The sequence below is a fragment of the Carassius auratus genome, chromosome 23 (genome assembly GCF_003368295.1).
Source record: "Carassius auratus strain Wakin chromosome 23, ASM336829v1, whole genome shotgun sequence".
NCBI classification, from domain to species: domain Eukaryota; kingdom Metazoa; phylum Chordata; class Actinopteri; order Cypriniformes; family Cyprinidae; genus Carassius; species Carassius auratus.
Genome location: NC_039265.1, coordinates 1,366,599 through 1,390,315, shown reverse-complemented (window position 1 = coordinate 1,390,315; position 23,717 = coordinate 1,366,599). Strand labels below are relative to the sequence as shown.

Genomic DNA, 23,717 nt, shown 5'->3' with positions numbered 1-23,717 from the left:
CTGTGCACTATTTGTATGAACACTTTTAACGTATAAACAGTTAAGATACTATTTTATCATAAATTAAATATTGCAATTGATTTCGAATCACTATATTACTGTATTGTCTTATTACAATTATTTACTAAATTTTATTTCCTCAAGTACTGGGTATAGAATATATGACAAGAAATAGCTTATTATTGATATTATTTTGATCATGATATGACAATCTTTGTATTCTTGTCATTAATGGCCATTTCAGTTTGATGAAAAGATGCATTCATGCGGACATAATTGCAAAGTTCATGGATCATACTGAAGCAAAATTACAGTGATTTATTTATTTATTTTTTTAGCACTCCCTTTTTGGCAGAACTGTGGTGTTTTTTGGTGTATGTTTAAAAGCCTGGATTTTGCATTCCGCACATATAGGTCAACTTGCAATCCTGCATCGCCATTTGATTAACTAGCAACTTCCTGATGCTTAAAATTCTACATTGTTTTAATAATTATTTTCTCATGACAGATTAATGAATGAACGGTCTATAAGAATCTAAAAAAAAGTATTTGTCTGAGATCAAAGATGTATTTTTGCACCTGACTGTCTGTGCACATTTTTTTATGAATTATGATCTTCCTGCTAGTAAACCTATCCATCTACCTCTCTTACTGTAATCATACGCTCATCTATACAGTGGTGGAAAAAATTATTAGAACACTATAATTGTCAGAAGCTTTAAATTGTTTAAACACAGTAATCTACAGTATGTCTTTATCTGTAGCTGTCAGTAGAAAATTTCAGCGTACAATCCAATCACCAAACACATGGCAGTTGCTTCAATGCATTTACGGGTGTGGTCCTGGTCAAGACAATCTCCTGAACTCCAAACTGAATGTCAGAATGGGAAAGAAAGGTGATTTAAGCCATTTTGAGCGTGGCATGGTTGTTGGTGTCAGACGGGCCAGTCTGAGTATTTCACAATCTGCTCAGTTACTGGGATTTTCATGTTCACTACAAATAGAAAAAATAGGCTACAATTTGCACGAGCTCACCAAAATTAAACAGTTGAAGACTGGAAAAATGTTGCCTGATCTAATGAGTCTCGATTTCTGTTGAGACAATCAGATGGTAGAGTCAGAATTTCAGTTTTCAGCACCTTATTGAATCAATGCCACATATAATTAAGGCAGTTCTGAAGATGAAAGGGGGTCAAACACATTATTAGTATGGTGTTCCTAATAATCCTTTAGGTTAGTGTCTGTCTGTCTGTCTATCTGTTTGTCGATACACTGGTCGGTCTGTCTGTCTGTCTGACCAAATGGTTAAAATAAAACTTTGATTTGTGATATTGTATTTTCAGTATTCAACCCGAACAGCATTGCTCCCTGTGTGGAAAAGAGTGTCCAGTTGTAAGCATGGCTCCTTCATTGAGAAATTAGTAATTAGTAAAGTGACATGACATTCAGCCAAGTATGGTGACCCATACTCAGAATTTGTGCTCTGCATTTAACCCATCCAAGGTGCACACACACAAACCATGAACACACACCGGAGCAGTGGGCAGCCATTTATGCTGCAGCGCCCGGGGAGCAGTTGGGACTAGGCCACAACTTCCCCATGAAGATGAGGTATTATACAATCTGTAGAGCTGAAATGTTAAATTATTTCAACTAAATAGATAATTATTATGCCGATAATTAGTATGCAGTTAATACAGAAATGACTTTACATCAAATATTAAGTAGTATTTTGTATTAGGTCAATACAGATCAAAAGGTTTCATTTTTTTTTACTGTTTGTCCAATTGTCTATATTTCAATTTGATGATTTTAAGCTGAAATTACTATTAATATCTTAATAATGGAGTAATAAAAGAATGAATTACAGTTTATTTTTAACTTAATATGTTGTCAGGCTGTCTGGTCTCTGTTTCCCTGAGTCTCCACTAGTGGTCTCACTTCCCCATAGGCACCTCACCGCAGGCTCTACAATTCCCACAAAGCCTTGTCCCTTCATCACAGTAATTGCACTCCTGTTAATTGCACTCAGGTGTCTTCACTTGATAGTCATTACCCTGCCTATATTAACCGGTCTGTTTCTGTTTGTTTTCATGGAGTCCTTTCTTTCCGTCACCCAGTTTCCTTGCCTTACGAGTTTCAAGTTCTATTCCTGTTCCTATTCCTATTCCTGTTTGTTTGTTTGGATGGATTTTTGGTTTTGACCCCTGCTTGTTGGATTCTGAATTTGGATTACCCATTAAACTCACAGTGCGTTTGGATCTCTCGTCTCCTGTGTTTCCCTGGGTTCCCAAACGTAACATATGTTCAATATAATTAAAAATTAAGTTTACTTGTGACAATTTTTATTTCCACTAGATTCAGTGCAGCAACTGTGAAAAATGGTACCACTCTGTCTGTCTCGGAATGATTAAAAAAGAGGTACAAAAATGGAAGACGAGAAAGTGATTGTGTGTTTTCTATAAGTAAAAAGTACTTTACAAGTGTAGGTGTTAAAATATATTGTTTACTCTTGAATGTTTTTTTTTTTTGTTGTTGTTTTTTGTTTTGATCAGCTCCTTATAAATGTTAAAATCAGTGAATTTTAAAATCAGTATAAATTTCTGATCAGTGTATAAATACCAGTTCAGTTAAAAAGGCTATTGTACTGTTGGCTGTTGTCGTTTCAAATTAGTTTACAGTATTAACAGGATCATTCTGCATTACATAAATTTCGTAATTGTCAGGATGTAAATAAGGTACAATTTGTAAATGCAACTACCTCGTGCAAAAGTAAGGATTAAATGTGAGGTTGTGTAAGTTGATCACTGTCTCCCTCTATTAACTGACACTGCTTTTACATCTCCCTGGTGGAAAATGCCATTACTAAATTAAAGTACAAAATGCTTCAAGCTGCAATGACGAGCCCAAGTCACTAGTGCAACCACCATCCTCTAGTGTCATTGGGAAAGAGGTGTGCATGCATTGATATTAAACGTTTGGCAGTCTGGTTTTAAGGGTTACAACAATGAAATGGTTAAACACCATGCACACAGACAACAAAATATAAACCTTTGATAATGGTTTACAATAAGGTTTAAAGGAACACTCCCCTTTTTTGGAAATATGCTCATTCTCCAACTCCCCCAGAGTTAATAATTTGAGTTTTACTGCAGTGATATCACTATACTTACAGCCCTAGAAAATCACAACTTTACATTTTCCACCGGTCTTAGTACAAAATATAACTACAAAAGAGGAAAGTTTTAAATAGGAAAAATACCCATACTCTTTGGTCATTTCTGAATGCCATGCTGCTGGTCTCAAAACCTGATATTGGCTGAATGGATTCAAAAATGGTATAAACTGGGAGTTTGAGAATGAGCCTATTTCCAAAAAAGTGGACAGTACCAAAAAATTGTTAACAGTACTTAACTGGGCATGTTAACTTGAACAATATGTTTTATAGTATTAATTATATAATTACATACTAAAAATACATTATTAATTTTCATTTGTGTATCTGTTAACATAAGTTAATGTACCGTGAATCAACATGAACAAAAATAAATCAAGTAACATTGAAACATTAAAAGATTGATAAATGCTCTAAAAATATATATTGTTCATGTTCAGTTAATGTATAGTAATGCATTAAATAGTGTTAACAAATTAGACCTATTTTTAAAACACTACCAAAACTTGTAATTATGTAAAAACATTATTAAATTAATTTAATGATCTAGAAGTGCAGAAATAATACTATACTTACAGTACATACTAACATAATGTATGTATTTGTTGGTCATTGTATCTTCTTGAATTTAGCAGGACCTTGCTCACATTTCTTATCCTATCCATCTAGTGAACACCTACAGTATCACAGCCTTCATCTGTCAACTAAAATGTCTGATATGAATATGAGCAGCACAGAATTGGTGCCAAGTAATGTCCCACAACCAAAAAACTATTGAAAAATGCATTTAAGTATTCAAACATTAGATTTTATTTAAACCCCCCATAAAATGTAAAATATTAGTAAGCTTAAAACTGTATCATTATTATAATTTTTGGGGTACTTTCCAATGGCTGGTGGCTACCCCGAACCATTACCTCTAAATTTCATGTTATAAAATAAATTTTAAATGCTAATTAATGTTTTATTTTAAAAAACAAATTTTGTATTTTTTTCTTTTAATAGTGATGTTCAAATATATATAAATATGTGTGTGCGTGTGTGTTTATCTTTTATATTTTATTTGTAAATTTGCAAAATTTTTGCTGTATTGGCCGAGATTGATTTGAACTACACCCCTACATTTATGAACAGGAAATATTAATGTGTCCCTCTCTCTTACATAGCTACATTTTGATTAGATATGTCCCATAAGTTTGAGGCACATGATTTGAAAATCTTAAAACATATACATAAAAAAATCTTATCATATACATACACACACACACACATACACACAAATTCAATTTTCCAGATAATAAATTAATAAATGCAAATAATGTGTTGCAAAAAAAAAAAAACTACTGAAAGTTAATGAATATAACTAAATAAAAATTTCTGTCGTAATGTTAAAGTATGTTTTGATCAACCAGTATGTTGAATCAAAACTGTTGAAGAAAAGTCATTAAGGGGTAAAAATAAAGGTTGTGAAAAATGTCCACTGTCCCCCTCTATTGATTGACACTGGTTTCATGTCTCTGTCTCCCTGCTGTAGAAAGTTATTACAAAAAGAAGGTTAATTTTGGACATGCAATTCCCTTTTCTACCAGTAGCGGTAAAAAGAAAGGTTGTGAAAAATGTCCACTGTCCCTCTTTATTGATTGACACTTGTTTCATGTCTCTGTCTCACTGCTATAGAAAGTTATTACAAAAAGAAGGTTAATTTGGGACATGCAGTTCCCTAATCAGCCACTTGGGGTAAAATTGAAGGTTGTGAAAAATGTCCACTCTCTCCATCTATTGATTGATAGTGGTTTCATGTCTCTGTCTCCCTGCTGTAGAAAGTTTATTACAAAAAGAATTAAAAATTTGGACATGCAATTCCCTTTTATACCAGTAGGGGTAAAAAGAAAGGTTGAGAAAAATGTCCACTCTCCCCCTCTATTGATTGACAGTGGTTTCATGTCTCTGTCTCCCTGCTGTAGAAAGTTATTACAAAAAGAAGGATAATTTTGGACATGCATTTCCCTAATCAGCCACTTGGGGTAAAATGAAAGGTTGTGAAAAATGTCCACTCTCTCCCTCTATTGATTGACACTGGTTTCATGTCTCTGTCTCCCTGCTGTAGAAAGTTATTACAAAAAGAAAGTTAATTTTGGACATGCAACTCCCTAATAAGCCACTTGGGGTAAAACGAAAGGTTGTGAAAAATGTTCACTGTCCCCTTCTATTGATTGACAGTGGTTTCATGTCTCTGTCTCCCTGCTGTAGAAAGTTATTACAAAAAGAAGGTTTATTTTGGACATGCAATTTCCTTTTCTACCAGTAGGGGTAAAAAGAAAGGTTGTGAAAAATGTCCACTGTCCCCCTCTATTGATTGACAGTGGTTTCATGTACCTGTCTCCCTGCTGTAGAAAGTTATTACAAAAATAAGGATAATTTTGGACATGCAATTCCCTAATTAGCCACTTGGGGTAAAATGAAAGGTTGTGAAAAATGTCCACTCTCACCCTCTATTGATTGACACTGGTTTCGTGTCTATGTCTCCCTGCTGTAGAAAGTTATTACAAAAAGAATGTCAATTTTGGACATGCAATTCCCTTTTCTACCAGTAGGGGTAAAAAGAAAGGTTGTGAAAAATGTCCACTGTCCCCCTCTATTGATTGACAGTGGTTTCATGTCTCTGTCTCCCTGCTGTAGAAAGTTATTACAAAAAGAAGGATAATTTTGGACACGCAATTCCCTTTTCTACCAGTAGGGGTAAAATTCAGGGTTGTGAAAAATGTCCACTCTCTCCCTCTACTGATTGACACTGGTTTCATGTCTCTGTCTCCCAGCTGGAGAAAGTTATTACAAAAAGAAGTTTAATTTTGGACATGCAATTCCCTTTTTTACCAGTAGGGGTAAAAAGAAAGGTTGTGAAAAATGTCCACTGTCCCCCTCTATTGATTGACACTGGTTTCATGTCTCTGTCTCACTGCTGTAGAAAGTTATTACAAAAAGGAGGCTAATTTTGGACATGCAATTCCCTTTTTTACCAGTAGGGGTAAAAAGAAAGGTTGTGAAAAATGTCCACTCTCTCCCTCTATTGATTGACACTGGTTTCATGTCTATGTCTCCTTGCTGTAGAAAGTTATTACAAAAAGAAGGTTCGTTTTGGACATGCAATTCCTTTTTTTACCAGTAGGGGTAAAAAGAAAGGATGTGAAAAATGTCCACTTTCCCCCTCTATTGATTGACAGTGGTTTCATGTCTCTGACTCCCTGCTGTAGAAAGTTATTACAAAAAGAAGGTTCATTTCGGACATGCAATTCCTTTTTTTACCAGTAGGGGTAAAAAGAAAGGTTGTGAAAAATGTCCACTGTCCCCCTATATTGATTGACAATGGTTTCATGTCTCTGTCTCACTGCTTTAGAAAGTTATTAGAAAAAGGTAAATTTTAGACATGCAGTTCCCTAATCAGCCACTTGGGGTAAAATGAAAGGTTGTGAAAAATGTCCACTCTGTCTCTCTACTGATTGACACTGGTTTCATGTCTCTGTCTCCCTGCTGTAGAAAGTTATTACAAAAAGGAGGCTAAATTTGGACATGCAATTCCCTTTTTTACCAGTAGGGGTAAAAAGAAAGGTTTTGAAAAATGTCCACTCTCTCTCTCTACTGATTGACACTGGTTTCATGTCTCTGTCTCACTGCTGTAGAAAGTTATTACAAAAAGAAAGTCAATTTTGGACATGCAATTCCCTTTTCTACCAGTAGGGGTAAAAAGAAAGGTTGTGAAAGATGTCCACTGTCCCTCTCTATTGATTGACACTGGTTTCATGTCTCTGTCTCACTGCTTTAGAAAGTTATTAGAAAAAGGTAAATTTTAGACATGCAGTTCCCTAATCAGCCACTTGGGGTAAAATGAAAGGTTGTGAAAAATGTCCACTCTCTCTCTCTACTGATTGACACTGGTTTCATGTATCTGTCTCACTGCTGTAGAAAGTTATTACAAAAAGAAGGTTAATTTTGGACATACAATTCCCTAATCAGCCACTAGGGGTAAAATTAAAGGTTGTGAAAAATGTCCACTCTCTCCCTCTATTGATTGACAGTGGTTTCATGTCTCTGTCTCCCTGCTGTAGAAAGTTATTACAAGAATAAGAATAATTTTGGACATGCAATTCCCAATAAGCCACTTGGGGTAAAACGAAAGGATGTGAAAAATGTCCACTCTCCCCCTCTATTGATTGACACTGGTTTCGTGTCTATATCTCCCCGCTGTAGAAAGTTATTACAAAAAGAATGTAAATTGTGGACATGCAATTCCCTTTTCTACCAGTAGGGGTAAAAAGAAAGGTTTTGAAAAATGTCCACTGTCCCCCTCTATTGATTGACACTGGTTTCATGTCTCTGTCTCACTGCTGTAGAAAGTTATTACAAAAAGAAGGTTAATTTTGGACATGCAGTTCCCTAATCAGCCACTTGGGGTAAAATTAAAGGTTGTGAAAAATGTCCACCCTCTCCCTCTATTGATTGACACTGGTTTCATGTCTATGTCTCCCTGCTGTAGAAAGTTATTACAAAAAGAATGTCAATTTTGGACATGCAATTCCCTTTTCTACCAGTAGGGGTAAAAAGAAAGGTTGTGAAAAATGTCCACTGTCCCCCTCTATTGATTGACAGTGGTTTCATGTCTCTGTCTCACTGCTGTAGAAAGTTATTACAAATACAAGGTTATTTTGGACATGCAGTTCCCTAATCAGCCACTTGGGGTAAAATTAAAGGTTGTGAAAAATGTCCACTCTCTCCCTCTTTTGAATGACACTGGTTTCATGTCTATGTCTCCCTGCTGTAGAAAGTTATTACAAAAAGAATGTCAATTTTGGACATGCAATTCCCTTTTCTACCAGTAGGGGTAAAAAGAAAGGTTGTGAAAAATGTCCACTGTCCCCTTCTATTGATTGACACTGGTTTCATGTCTCTGTCTCACTGCTGTAGAAAGTTATTACAAAAAGAATGATAATTTTGGACATGCAGTTCCCTAATCAGCCACTTGGGGTAAAATTAAAGGTTGTGAAAAATGTCCACTCTCTCCCTCTATTGATTGACACTGGTTTCATGTCTATGTCTCCCTGCTGTAGAAAGTTATTACAAAAAGAATGTCAATTTTGGACATGCAATTCCCTTTTCTACCAGTAGGGGTAAAAAGAAAGGTTGTGAAAAATGTCCACTGTCCCCCTCTATTGATTGACACTGGTTTCATGTCTCTGTCTCACTGCTGTAGAAAGTTATTACAAATACAAGGTTAATTTTGGACATGCAGTTCCCTAATCAGCCACTTGGGGTAAAATTAAAGGTTGTGAAAAATGTCCACTCTCTCCCTCTATTGATTGACACTGGTTTCATGTCTATGTCTCCCTGCTGTAGAAAGTTATTACAAATAAATGTCAATTTTGGACATGCAATTCCCTTTTCTACCAGTAGGGGTAAAAAGAAAGGTTGTGAAAAATGTCCACTGTCCCCTTCTATTGATTGACAGTGGTTTCATGTCTCTGTCTCCCTGCTGTAGAAAGTTATTACAAAAAGAAGTTTAATTTTGAACATGCAATTCCCTAATAAGCCACTTGGGGTAAAACGAAAGGTTGTGAAAAATGTCCACTCTCTCCCTCTACTGATTGACACTGGTTTCATGTGTCTGTCTCACTGCTGTAGAAAGTTATTACAAAAAGAAGGTTTATTTTGGACATGCAATTCCCTTTTTTACCAGTAGGGGGTAAAAAGAAAGGTTGTGAAAAATGTCAACTCACCCCCTCTATTGATTGACAGTGGTTTTATGTCTCTGTCTCCCAGCTGTAGAAAGTTATTACAAAAAGAATGATAATTTTGGACATGCAGTTCCCTAATCAGCCACTTGGGGTAAAATGAAAGGTTGTGAAAAATGTCCACTCTCTCCCTCTATTGATTGACACTGGTTTCATGTCTCTGTCTCCCTGCTGTAGAAAGTTATTACAAAAAGAAGGTTAATTTTGGACATGCAATTCCCTTTTTTACCAGTAGGGGGTAAAAGAAAAGGATGTGAAAAATGTCCACTGTCCCCCTCTATGGATAGACAGTGGTTTCATGTCTCTGTCTCCCTGCTGTAGAAAGTTATTACAAAAAGAAGGTTCATTTTGGACATGCAATTCCCTTTTTTTACCAGTAGGGGTAAAAAGAAAGGTTGTGAAAAATGTCCACTGTCTCCCACTATTGATTGACACTGGTTTCATGTATCTGTCTCTTTGCTGTAGAAAGTTATTACAAAACGAAGGTTTATTTTGGACATGCAATTACCTTTTTTACCAGTAGGGGTAAAATGAAAGGTTGTGAAAAATGACAACTGTCGCCCTCTATTCATTGACACTGGTTTCATGTCTCTGTGTCCCTGCTGTAGAAAGTTATTACAAAAAGGTGGTTAAATTTGGACATGCAATTCCCTTATCAGCCACTTGGGGTAAAATGAAAGGATGTGAAAAATGTCCACTCTCTCCCTCTATTGATTGACACTGGTTTCATCTCTCTATCTTCCTTCTGTAGAAAGTTATTACAAAAAGAAGGTTAATTTTGGACATGCAATTCCTTTTTCTACCAGTAGTGTTAAAAAGAAAGGTTGTTAAAAATGTCCACTGTCCCCCACTATTGATTGACACTGGTTTCATGTCTATATGCCCTTTATCTAAAAAGCTATTACAAAAACACCTACTGAGCTATAGCAAAAAACGAAGAAAGTTTGCACTTTCCCCACGGTCCCTAACTGAAGGCTCTGCTGAGAGCGTTCTCTCCCGGCTTTTTGCACATTGCCACGGCTTGCACGGTGCCGTGCTTATTATATCGAGGGAAAATATAGAAAAAGAAGGATGTGAAACATGATCAGCTTTGCCCTTTTGGCGGTCACACTGCTTAGATTTCTTTAGGGCAATTCGTTTTGGAGTTATTGGCGTTTACCGCTGAATGTGTCACGAATATCGAAAACAAAACCAACTTGACCCCGCTCTTTGTCTGTGTTTGCTCTGTTACAGATCTCGACACGAAGGGGAAAGTTGTGCGCGTTATCAAGTCTATCGCGAAGTTCATTATCCTGCTGGGATTGCTCTACGTGTTCGTCTGCTCTCTGGACATCCTGAGCTCCGCTTTCCAGCTTGTAGGAGGTACTTTCTTTGAACTTTAAAGCTTTTTTCATTAAAAGTAGTTCAGTGTGTGTGTGTGTGTGTGTGTGTGTGTGCGCGCGCGCGCGCGTTTTATGAATAAGATAATTGTGCCAAACCACTATACTCTGTGCATTGCATTATATTATTTATATTTTATTATTTATATAATGGCCTTTTTGTAAATTGAGTGACTTTTGTACTTATTCATGCACTTTCAATAAGAATCCAATGTTCTGTGTATACCTTTATAATGGAAAGCTTTATATTTGTTTTACCTTAATCAAAAGTAAAAATTAGAAAGTAGGCTACTAAAGGCCAGGAAGAGACTGAAACATGAGACCTTTTATGGCCATCCCAAGATTTTTTTCCAGACAATACTGGTAGAGTGGGACCGCCCCCTCTCTCTCTCTACCCCCCTCCCCCCAACACAAACCTGTTCTGCAATATACTCCTTGTATCATTTGTTCATTTGTTTTTTTTTTATATTTAATATTGAAAGTATTATATATATATATATATATATATATATATATATATATATATATATATATATATATATATATATATATATATATATATATATATAATTAGTATTTTTTTCATTCAGAGGTAGAAAAAAAAAAAAAAAGAGTAAACGCTTTGAATATTTGATTTCCACATGTGGGCAGGTATTATACGGGTCAGTCTTTCGTTGGAGTGGCAAATGAGAGGCAGAATTTGTAAAAACACTTGTTTTTTTCTAATAAAATATATTGCTATGCATTTCAAATTAGTTTTAAATGATATATCAATTAAAACGAAAGCTTAAGAACATTTCGATTTTTAAATAATTTCAATCAAACACTGGTGACACAGCCACTTATGTCTGTCATTTTGAAGTAACATCGCAGACTTTATATTGCAAGTTACAATAGACAACACCGACAAATCAGCCTAAATCCAGACTTTTCTAAAATGGAGTCCGCCAGCCATCATGATGTTTTCAAGATCAGGGGACATTTTGGAAATATTTTAACAAAAAAAATTCATAAATGCATACTAATATGTATAAAAAAAATAAATAAATAAAAAAAAATTAAAAAAATGAAAGTTATCAACATAACACCACAGACATGAATTTGGGGAACACAACTTCACTTTTTCATAAACTTAACAAAATATGTATTTTTTTAAAAAAAAAAAACAATTTAATAATCTATATTTACATTATAACCACTTTATGTAAAAAATGTTGTTGCAATTACATTCCATGATACGGGAACATGCATATTTTGTCTCCCAAACTCAATTAAATATGTCTTTAAAAAAAAAGAATTAACTATTAATAGTGTACAAATTGTGTTAACCCTACAGAATACAAACATGCAAACTTTTTTATAATTTATTGGTATTTAAAGTTGTAAATGTAGAAATCAGATGTTCAAGTTGTTTATTTATTTTTCTATCCCTAAACGAAAAACAAAGATGTAAGCAGATTTCTTGTTTTTTGAAGAAAAAAAAGAAAAAGGATCTGTTTCTTCAATTTTCTACTTTCAGTATTTAGTAAAAAAAACGAATGAATGAATGATGCACTGGTCTGTGGCCGGTCGGTCCATGTACTTTTACGTCCATTTGTTTTTAGTCTTTTAACCCAGAAATAAAACACAGAAAATGTGGTTTTTCCTTAAATGGTTCAAACACTGATGAAAAGAATAAGCAGACACAAACTCATTTTCATAAATAAAAAGGAATTTTCATGAAGTAATTTCTGTTTTTTATACTTTTTTTGTTTTTACTTTATACTACTATACTTTACTAATATACTGTAGTATTTCACTATACTAAAAAAAAAACTCTACAACCATCCAAACGTATGAGGTATCCTATTTTACGCTGCAGAAACTCTGTAGGTCAAACAGAAAAACTTGAAAAGTGGCTGATCTTTTGTAGGTTAGCGTCGATCATGCACTTCAAACAAACAGCGTCTTATCATAGCGCATGTCAGTTTAACATGGTTAATCTATAATAGAGGCTGGTTGTTCTTGAACAGAAATAGATGTGCTGTGGACACAGTTAGCATGGTTTGCTGGTTTTGTCATTGTGCTCAGGGAAGGCAGCTGGCGATATCTTCCAGGACAATGCGGTTCTGTCGAACCCTGTGGCTGGGCTGGTGATCGGAGTCCTGGTCACGGTTCTGGTTCAAAGCTCAAGCACCTCGTCCTCCATTGTGGTCAGCATGGTTTCGTCTGGATGTGAGTTTTTCTCTTTGTGTGTGTGTGTGACTCCTGCTCATACACATATCTCCTCTATCATGATAAGCACTGCCTTAAAACAAAAGTATCAAGGTTTTTTTTTGACCAAATGCAACCTTGGTGCATTGAAGAGACTTAACTGTATATATAAAACAGTTTCTATAATTTTTCATTGTATATTTCAGTGTTGGAGGTGAAGTCTGCCGTGCCAATCATTATGGGTGCTAATATCGGCACTTCTGTGACGAACACCATTGTGGCTGTGATGCAGGCGGGAGACCGCAATGAGTTTCGCAGGTAAACCAAACTAAGGAATCAGTTTTGTATCCATACAGTGATGGAAAACATTGAAACACTGTCTTATTTGCATCATTTGTATACAAAAACTGAAAAATAAGTGGTGCAAATTTAATCTCGCACTCTTTCAGTAGCTTTGACTTTACGTGCTGATGAAGGATCTCCGCTTGAACATCTGAGAAATGGGTTTTGTCATTGATTCTGTGCACCTCAGGGCATTTGCTGGAGCTACGGTCCATGACTTCTTCAACTGGCTGTCTGTCCTGGTGCTGTTGCCTCTGGAGGTGGCTTCAGGATACCTCTACAAACTCACCAAACTTATAATTGATTCCTTTAACATCCAGACGGGTGCAGACGCTCCAGACATTTTGAAGGTCATCACTGAACCGCTCACCAAGAATATCATTGAGGTGAGATGAGTGGATCTGTTGATTTTATCTAGTAGGTGTTACTACTCGACTGCATCTGTATGCAACTGTATCAGGCAGTTTATGTTCACATACAGCTACATGACACACTGCATGAAAGGTAATATTCATTTTCTATTTTTTTTTTCAGCTGGACACGTCTGTGATCCGTGACATCGCCACTGGAGACCCTGCTGCCCGAAACAAAAGTCTGATTAGGATCTGGTGTAAAACCGAGAAAATCACGGTGAGAATGTGGAAGTGGGTTAATAAGTGCAGCACACCCACCATTTCTCATCAGTCACTTGATTAGGCTGTTGAAACATGAGGAAATAAGATTTATCATACCGATGGGAATTCAGAAGATAAACACTGACTCTATATGTACATAAAAATACAGATATGTGAAGTCAGCATTTTAACTGAAATTAAACATTTTATTTGGAGCACTATGTAGGTATGTCAGCTGGGTATGACCTACAACATAATGCACGCAGATATTCAACTCCCAAATGATTGCAATATCTTGTGGTGTTAGCATGTTGCTAAGCTAACAGTGTAACACTAAGCATAAGAAATGGCACACAAAAATAATGGCTGCTTACCATTCCACTTTTAGATGTGCACATACAAACTTCCCTCAGGGGAATCCCTTCTTTTATTTTGAAATGCGTTCCACTTCATGGAGCGGATGAGGGAAGTTTATATGGACAGACCCTCGACCCCTTGATTTTGAGCGAGGGAGCGAGCCACACTTCAGGCTGCTCCATAGACCACAAGGCACGTGACTGTGACATCATTGTAAATTGCGATTAATTTATCCCCACCCCATACATCTCTATAATACATATACAATAAAAAAGTCCATTAATAACAGCCCAAGCATAACTGTATACTTTTAGAATGCTGCAGCAAATATGTAAGGGGAAAATTTAAGTGATCAAGTGCTTAGGACGTTCCAATTCGGCCAACTGCTAGAGTTCTGCCAGTAGTGGGCACTCATGCAACGTAATCAATGAGTAAACTAGACGGAGCCAAGTTTGCTAGTGAAATGCATAAAAAAAATGGACTGGAATGGAGCCAATGTGTAAAAAAAAAAAAAAAAAAAAAAAAGTCACTTAACATATACCTAGTAACTCTGTACATTTTTCAAAAACTTGTCCCTGTGCACACGCAGAATTACATGCAGAGGCTAAAGTAGGCCTGCGTCTGAAATCGCATACTCTGACTAGGTAGGCTACTTTTTAAAAATATGTAATTCTCGACTGAAAGGAGCAGCAAAAAAAACGTATTTGCGATTTTATATAAGAGTTTATGTGTTTCTATTAGGTGCCTTTTCAATTCACAATTTCAATTTGAATGGTAATGGAGAAACAATGATTGTCACATGACCTACCAGCTTCAGTCGCGTCATTGCCAGAATACACCACACTTCAGAATTATGCTGTTAGTAGTAGGTTATCCGGGTGCCTACTTTTTTAGGCTATACTTTTTTTAAACTGTGAATTCGAACACCATTCTTTTGTCACATGCTGAGTTTCGCCCACTATATAGTAGGGAAGTATGAGATTTCAGATGCAGCATTGGTTGATTGTTTTGTTAGCATGTTGGTAAGCTAACAATGCGACACTGAGCATAAAAAGCTTCATATTCTCTCCTTTATGTAAGGTTTAGGTCTGAATATGTATTTTTGTCTGTTTCAGAACCTTGTGAATATAACGGTCCCTGGATTCGCAAACTGCACGCCTGGCGCCCTCTGCTGGGAGGAGGACGGCCTGATCTGGACTCAAGAGAACCAAACAGAAACCAACAACTTGGAAAAATGTAAGTGCCTCTGCTTGCTTTGTGGCTCTTGTAGCAACCAGCACAGGAACTTCCTGGATCAACAGAGACCGAAGCCTAATGCCAATCCATTTCCAGTCCTATTCCTTACATCGTTGATTTATTTCAGCTCTAAGCCATAGATCGTGATTTCACTCTAACCTCCATGAGGACAACAGATTCTTATAAAAGCTGAGAGAGATCTTAGCTTCACCTTTCCCTCTACCCCATCCATCTACTCTACCTTTTCAATAGGGCTATTCTTCATGACCGCCTCGGGCACTTGAGGCCAGTGCACCTGAACAAAGAGCCTCTGCCAATTTGGCAGCAGGGCTTTTGCTCTGGGTATGAATTTGGGTGATTTAAATCAATTCAAGTAGATGGATCGCATGTTGAAATTCCAGTCTTGACTTGGTTCAGTGGATTTGAGTATGTAATCATTCTGTGCTCCTTCAACTGTGTAAGAGTGTGCTCAGATTTTCAAGAAGCCCCATTCAGCAGCTATTCAAATGAGAATGTGAAGATCTATATCAGGGGTTTTCAAACTTAATGCCAAGGACCCCCAAATTTGTTAATCCCCTTGCAAAAAAAGAATGGTCCATTTATTATTTGTTTTAAATAACTTTCTTAGACTCTTTCTTTTTTTGTTTTGTTTTTTTTTTTTGTTTTTTTTTATTCTTTGTGACGATATAGTAATGGCAATGATCATGGTCTCAAATAGCATAATGGTCAATATGTTCTTAATATCTGAAAATATCCTTCTGTATCTTAAGATTTGCTATATCTGGTCCATTTAACCAGAATTAGCATTTGCAATTAATAAAAATAAATGTAACTAGTTACTATCACATTTTTCTGTAATTAATCATGATTAAACGCATGTTGATAGTTATGTCTTAATCATGTCACACTTAATCTCCAAATTCATGTAGAAACAACATAATGCAATAATGCAATGGTATATTTTAAATATTAGTTTGATGGCATATTTTTACTAAGTAGTCTATAAATGAAGACCAGTGTCACTGATATCAATAATGCGACTGATGTCTCTATTAAATGTTCTCTCCTAAATTTTTGCCATTAATTATAGCCATTCAGCATTAGTTTAATTACAATCCATTATTTTAACAACTGAACAGGTTTTTAAAAAATATATAACTTAAACATTCTTCACATAAACTATAAAATGTTTCTCCACTATAAACTGAAAATATATTCATCTTTATTCAAGCTACAAAAATGAATCCGCAAGCTGTGTGCATTCACTGAAAAGCTTTCTATAGCATTAAACTGATTGGGAACCACTGGCTTATTCCAATAATGCAGCAGGAGTCAAAAATGAATTTATTTACTGGAAAAAATGAAGTTACTAGCAAATGTGCAGTGCCTTTGAAATCAGAGTCTGGTCCAGACAACTATTTTATGGACCTTCACTGAAAAGATTTCACACAAACACATAGGGAGATTATTATATACAGGCACAATTATTGATAAACACTCGCTCACAGGCAAATGTGTGTCACCTAAACATTACACGATGATAAAGTTCTGCCAAAGTTTGCGGAGGTAGATGAATAAAGCATTGTAAATGATCTGTATTGATAATCTTAAGATTGCAAATCAAAAGCTAGCATTGTTTGATGCGACCCTTTGATCTTTAGGTGCAAACCTTTCCCTTATGAAATTGTGCTTTTAATTATATTGTATTTTATTATATTACTGTAAAATATTAGGACTGTTGGTTTATTTACTTTTACACAAATTGAAATGATTTATAAAAATTAAAAAAAAATATGATAATTGGCGAACTGTCTCTTTAATGTTTTATTTTTTTAAAATAATTGAAATTATACTCTAAAGATGTCTTTGTGTCATTGATTCATTCGATTTGTTCAAACGCTGGCTCATTCAGAAACTGTACTTGCAGAAAATATATTTTAGAAATATAAGGTCATGAATAATGTTTGCGGGTTTTCAATTTGACAAGTGCCCCAAAATAAATCTAACTTCTTGCAAAATTCAGCTCCAATCCTGATCAAAAACACCTTGATAATTAGACCGGTGTGCTGGAACTGAACTTTAGGAACAGGTTTTGACACCTCTACTCTAGAAGCATCACTAAACTACACCAGCAGGGAAACTGGACACTAACTTTCCACCAACGCTTTCAAGAACCTTCTGTATATTTCTGTAAGCTCTGACAGACTCCTCATCTCTTCAGGTACTCACATGTTCGTGTACGCTGGTCTGCCGGACCTAGCGGTGGGCTTGATTTTGTTGGCTCTGTCGTTGCTGGCCCTCTGCACCTGTCTGATTCTGATCGTCAAGCTGCTGAACTCCATGTTGAAGGGTCAGGTGGCGGTCGTCATCAAAAAGGTGCTCAACACAGGTGAGTCAACATCAGAATCATCTGCTGATAAGCTCTGCTGCTAATTTCCAGCATTAACCTCTGATACGCACTCTTTGTAGTATACGACAATGTGCGTCAATACTGAACTTTTAAGTTGAAAGTTGAGGACAAAGACGCATGTGGCAAATATTTGACCTTCAGCTAAAAACATAGATGTGGCAACACACCCTTCCCAGATTCCCTCTTATCACATTCCTGTAGGCGTAGTGCTTGCTGGAAGCGTGTTAGTATGTGTCCTGTCATATGATAGTCGGCACAGGTGATCCAGTCCTGCTGTCTGATGAGCTGAACAGGAACATTATATGAGCCTGAGTGTGTCTGAGTGCCACAGGTGTGTGTGTATGTGCATGTGCTGTTGGTTTCAGACTGCGCTCAGGTACATGCCCATAACTTCCCACACAGGCTATCCACTCTACTTGCATTTATGCTTTGTGGGGAGTTTTAATGCAGCCATCACTTAACAAATACACATACTAAATGTACTGTTCATGAGTTTTCTAATACAACTTTGACTGTTGCCAGATTTCCCTTTCCCCTTCGCCTGGGTCACTGGATACATCGCCATCCTTGTTGGAGCCGGAATGACCTTCATTGTTCAGAGCAGCTCTGTCTTCACCTCAGCCATCACTCCACTAGTCGGTCAGTATAGAAACCTGGATGATTGGACTGATAACCAAACTGGTGAAAATTGGGTCAACTATTACAGTTGATCTAGACAATTTGTGTGTCATTTTATGGCACTGCATGCATCAGTCTTGGAAAGGGCAATCCCAGTATGTCCTACAGAATCCAAGGACAGACATAAATTGGTACTTTTTTCTCAAATGTAGATTTTATAAAAATGCTTTTATTTTTAACTTTATTAATCTGAGAATCCTTGCTTCCACAAGAATATGTACTGTATTTTACAGACTATAAGTCACACTTTTTTTCATAGTTTGGCTGGTCCTGCGACTTCTAGTCAGGTGCGACTTATCAAAATTAATTTGACATGAACCAAGAGAAATGATACGAGAAAACATTACCGTCTACAGCCGACAGAGGGCACTCTATGCTACTCAGTGCTCCTGCAGCCTACCGAAGAAAGCATAGAGCGCCCTCTCGCGGCTGTAGACGGTAATGTTTTTTCTTGGTTCTAAATAAATGCGACTTATAGTCCAGTGCGACTTATGTTTTTTTTTTCCTCGTCATGACGTATTTTTGGACTGATGCAACTTATACTCCGGTGCGACTTATAGACCAAAAAAAAACAGTAATTGCACAACCGTGATAATAACAAAAGTTTCTTGAGCAGCAAATAAGCATATTATACTGATTTCTGAAGGATCATGCGACACTGAAGACTGTAGTAATGATGCTGAAAATACAGCTGCGCATCACAGGAATAAATTACATTTTGACATATTTGAATAGAACACCATAATTTTAAATTGTAATAATATTACAGCAATGTATGTAATTAATGAAGCCTTATTACGGTTTTCTCTCTGTTCAGGTATTGGTGTCATTAGCATCGAGAGAGCGTATCCACTCACACTGGGCTCCAACATTGGCACAACCACCACAGCTATTCTAGCTGCCCTCGCCAGTCCTGGAGAGACACTGGCCAACTCTCTACAGGTCCGTTTCTGCACTTCTCATTTGATTTGATTTTATTACTCGGGTTATAGATTAAAGACTATCATTTGTGTTTTTTTTTTCAGATTTCTCTCTGTCACTTCTTCTTCAACATTAGTGGTATCCTGCTCTGGTATCCCATCCCTTTCACACGCATCCCCATCCGATTAGCCAAAGCTTTGGGCAACCGAACAGCCAAGTACCGCTGGTTTGCGGCACTGTATCTCATCCTGATCTTCCTCCTCTTCCCGCTGTTAGTCCTGGGTCTCTCCATCGCAGGGTGGCAGGTCTTGGTGGGGGTCGGAGTGCCCGTGGTGGTTTTGGCGATCGCTGTGATCGTGGTAAACATTATGCAGAAACGCTGCCCACGTTTCCTGCCATCATTCCTCCGCAGCTGGGACTTCCTGCCCACACCGCTACACTCCCTCAAGCCCTGGGACAAAGTGGTGACCAGCGGCATGACCTTCTGCAAGACTCGCTGCTGCTGCTGCTGCAAGTGCTGCAAAGAAGAAGAGAAGAATGAAATGAAAACCAAGGATAAGACTATAGAGATGTATGACAACCCTGCGCTCACTATAGAGGATGAGGCCAAAGTAACAGCCACACATTTATAATGCATTGTCAATCTGGTAATGCTCAAACACGGCACATGGGGTCCATGTGCAACTTTGTTGTTGATGACTGCAACATTTAATTACAATTAAATCTTAGCAAAAGTATAGAGTACACAATTAGGCTGCATTTACACTGGGACAAAAACAAATCAGATTTTTCTGACACCTGATCTGAATTAGAATTTTTTTGCATTTGATCTGAACCACTTCCAAATGTGGACCTTAATCGGATACATATCTGATATCTAGACATTCGACCTGCATCTAAACACACATACATCTGATTCCCCACAGAACTCAGAGCCACCACAATGCAATGGCGACATGTTTGCCAATAAAGATCCGTGATCCAAGATTCAATAGACAACCATGACCGCTATTGTCCATGCTAGCAAATAATGACTACTCAATGTTAATGATTTATTTATTTTTCTGTTTCGTAGCATGGTCGTTTAACACCAATGGGCCTCCTACCATGTGCATAGTAAAGAGATCACTGATAGGTGGAAATTGATGTAAACCCAGTTTGGATACCAGTAGTGTCAAAGTGAATGTAAACAGACGGGCCAAAAAAAATCAGATCTGGTCAAAAGATCAGATCAGTGCATAAGACTTGCAGTGTAAATGCAGCCTTGAAGACCCTCTGAAATCAGTATGTCTGGCCCCAACTTCCTGTTTTAACAGGAAATACATCAGCACAGGAACGAGTATTGAACTTGTCAGTCACTTTTTATGTGGTCTTTAAGAACAAAGAAATTGCATCAGGTACATAGACCACAATAAAATGACATCACAGTGCAGAGGTTAAAATCTATCTCTAACTGTTGATAACATTATTGTAGTTGTTTGTGCATGATGTACCAGTAGGAGGAGTCAGGGCTTTTATAAAAGTCTGTGTTTGTGTAATTGTTCAGTATTTATTTCTGAAAATGGTAATGCGGTGGTAAGCAGCCAATGAAAAATGCACACTCTTGGCAGTAATTTTGCACATTATGTGGAACGATGTTAAAATGCATTTGTATATGTTTTTAAATATTTGTAAACAATCTTTTGTGTCTGGTTATACTGTTGTATTTTGTTAATTTTTATTAAGCTTAGGCTTAACATATTTCTCTACTCAGATGTAAGATATATTGTATTTAATATTTAAGATTACAAAGGACATTAGCTCTGATTTTTTATCTATGAAAAACATTGTGCCATTTAAAACCTGATGTTTACTTTTAATACCACTAAACTGTTCATTAATTTATAACTTCTTATCCATTTATTGTTTTATTGTGAGTCAAAGATGCCCCAATGTCTATTGGTATTGTTTTAATTCTTATTGCATCTTCTTATCAGCTTGTGTGGGTGACTTCTGAAAATGTTATCTTGAGCATAGGGTAAGTAATGAGATACAACCCAGAAACTCTATGTACTATACAGTAGAGAAACTAAGCTAAGTCCATGTCACAGTTGAAACTTAGAAAATACAGATGTAGAATTTGTTCATGAATATTTTGTGTATTTACCACTTTAGTGCCTCAAAGCAAAACTCTGTATAATCATATATTTTATGCTATTTGTGATAAACTTAAGACAAATCCAGTTATTAGTTCATTCTCAGAATGTGTTTCTATCAACCCACACATTATAATCTAAATAAAAAAATTCAAACTGACATCAAAGGTCTAGCTGGGACAAAAGTCAACTATAGTCCTGTTTGGATGAGATTAGGACCACTGTACCAGGGATTTTACCACAGGATGTCTTTAATATTAATGGCCAATTTGCAAAGGAAAATAAATCTCAAAGCACAAAAAAAAATAACAATAAATTGGGGAAAGTGTTTGGTTAAAAAACTTTATTCTCAATTAAAACAACTTGTGCATGAGTAAATTGCAGAATTTTCATTTTTAGGTGAACTACTGTAATACAGGTGTATCTCAATAAATTACAATGTCATGGAAAAGGTCATTTATTTCAGTAATTCAACTCAAATTGTGAAACTTGTGTATTAAATCAATTCAATGCACAAAGACTGAAGTAGTTTAAGTCTTTGGTTCTTTTAATTATAATCCTGTTCGAACAGGGCTTTTGTTGTTGTCCCACATTGCCTGCATGCCAAAAAGTTGCCCAATGAACTGAAGAAAACAAGGCAAAAACCCCATCCAACAGTCATCTAGTATGTATGTTCTGTAACTGAGTGAGATGAAATAACTCTCCATACCAGCAGGTGGCGGTAGTCTGTATTCATCATTCAAAAAGGGAAACCAAAACAAGAAATACATATATACAAACATGCTTGCCATTCTAAATATGAACCATGTTGAGTAGGTGCTCCTCACTTTTTTTCTGGCACACATCTTCATGTCACAGCCTCGCAGACTTAGAATGCCTGCCATGTATGCATAATCATGGCGTTCACAAAACTGTAAAACTAAGTGTACTTACTCCACATTCAACTCCGACTTGCAGATAGTCCATGTGACATTTTTAAAATCAGCAAAGTCCACCCTCCTGCGCTTGGGTCCCGCTTAAGGGGCGCCTCCTTTTAGTCCGGACCATCAGTAGGGTGGTTGCTATGAACATAGAACAAGCCAAAAACATTATAGCTACAGCATAGGAGACTGTTATGTGAGAGGGTTCCACCTAACCTCAATCAGGTGAAGAGCTGGTGCTTAGAGGGGAATTTGGAAGGCTCTTTCTCCATGGGGCATCCTCTCATAGACGTTTTCACACAACTCTTATGCCGAAACCGATGGATGCGAGAAGAAAATGGCCTCTTTCATTTCTTTTCAATCTCTGTATGGAGATCAGGGAGAAATGGAAGGGTCACCTGAGCTGGAGGGCTATGGTCAGAAAGATAACACTCATCAAGGTGGCCTCACAGTGTCACCTTGTTAGCGCACTTTCATGGTAAGTCCAACTTTGCCATAGCGCGATCCATAACCTCCAACAGCTCTACATACACAGGGCAGGAGAATTGAGAAGGCTCAGCCTCAGCTTCTCCACCATCCTCAAATATCTCCTGCTTTTCCTGAGTAAAATCCCAGCAGAACACTAACCTCAGTGTCAGAAAGTGCTAAAGATTATAACATCATCCTCCCGAGGCTTTCTCTCATCCGTCGCCATTACGAGCGTGAAGGGGAAAGTCCCTCTCTAAACCATTCAGACAGATCCTCCTGTATTCTCACAAGCTCATTCTCCTCCGTGCCTCAGCAGCGGCGGTTCCTGAACTGCGGGAAGCAGATGGCTGCCTTTTTTTCACTGAAAAAGAGACGAACGAGATCAGCTTTTTCATTGAAAAAATGCTCACAATGCACGCAGATTGCCTCCTCAAAGACATCGCATGCGTGCTCTTCACCCAAACAAATGACGCAAATATCGTGTGTGTCTTTGGGTGTTAAATAATGCTTTCACGGATGCACACATTGTCTAAATGCTTACTAGTATTCGCCATGATAGACAGAGAAAGATCGCTCTAACCAGTTCTTTCAGATGCACGCTTCAAACAGAACTGAATGACCTGTTCTCCCGGTGCCTGTTTATAGTTGCGCCGGAAGTGACGTCAGAGGCTGTAGACAGTCAACTTGTTGGTGTTTTTTCAATGTATGCTTCACATACGGGTCTCAGCGAGGTGTTCCCCATAGCGCCCCCTAGAGGACGCAGTTCAAAGTTCCCTCGAAAGGTTGTGTGGCATCATGTGTGTTGGCCTCTCGGCTGGTGGAGCGAAAACATTTGAGACACCTGCATGAGTCCCAAAGATGAGGACTGGAAGGATATAACGAGGGGCAAAGACAGTGGAGGGAGAAAGAAGACTAGGTCTAGGACATTTGGAGCTTTGTGTCATTGTATACTTAAAGGCAGTTGTTCCTAATCGTGGTCTTGGAGAATCCCCAACCAGAGTATGTGAGGGGTGTGGAGCGGCAACTATTTTCCCTCTGCTCTCAGAGCATTTAATATTCACTCTGCTCCAGGTTCACAATTTCCCGCTCCATTCCACGCTCACTGA

At 37.2% G+C, this 23,717-nt stretch overlaps 1 protein-coding gene across 1 annotated transcript in view; it reads left to right on the top strand.

Annotated features, from left to right (window-relative positions):
* The window catches only part of slc34a2b (solute carrier family 34 member 2b), a 29,283-nt gene extending 7,900 nt beyond the window's left edge, over positions 1-21,383 (top strand). The window contains exons 3-12 of the mRNA XM_026199176.1: positions 10,192-10,320; positions 12,408-12,551; positions 12,737-12,848; positions 13,063-13,258; positions 13,407-13,502; positions 14,959-15,079; positions 17,301-17,468; positions 18,012-18,128; positions 18,985-19,109; positions 19,193-21,383. Of these exons, the coding sequence (XP_026054961.1) occupies positions 10,192-10,320; positions 12,408-12,551; positions 12,737-12,848; positions 13,063-13,258; positions 13,407-13,502; positions 14,959-15,079; positions 17,301-17,468; positions 18,012-18,128; positions 18,985-19,109; positions 19,193-19,720 (1,736 nt within the window). The 3' untranslated portion in view covers positions 19,721-21,383. The remainder of the gene's footprint in view (positions 1-10,191; positions 10,321-12,407; positions 12,552-12,736; positions 12,849-13,062; positions 13,259-13,406; positions 13,503-14,958; positions 15,080-17,300; positions 17,469-18,011; positions 18,129-18,984; positions 19,110-19,192) is intronic.
* The last annotated feature ends 2,334 nt before the right edge of the window (positions 21,384-23,717 follow it).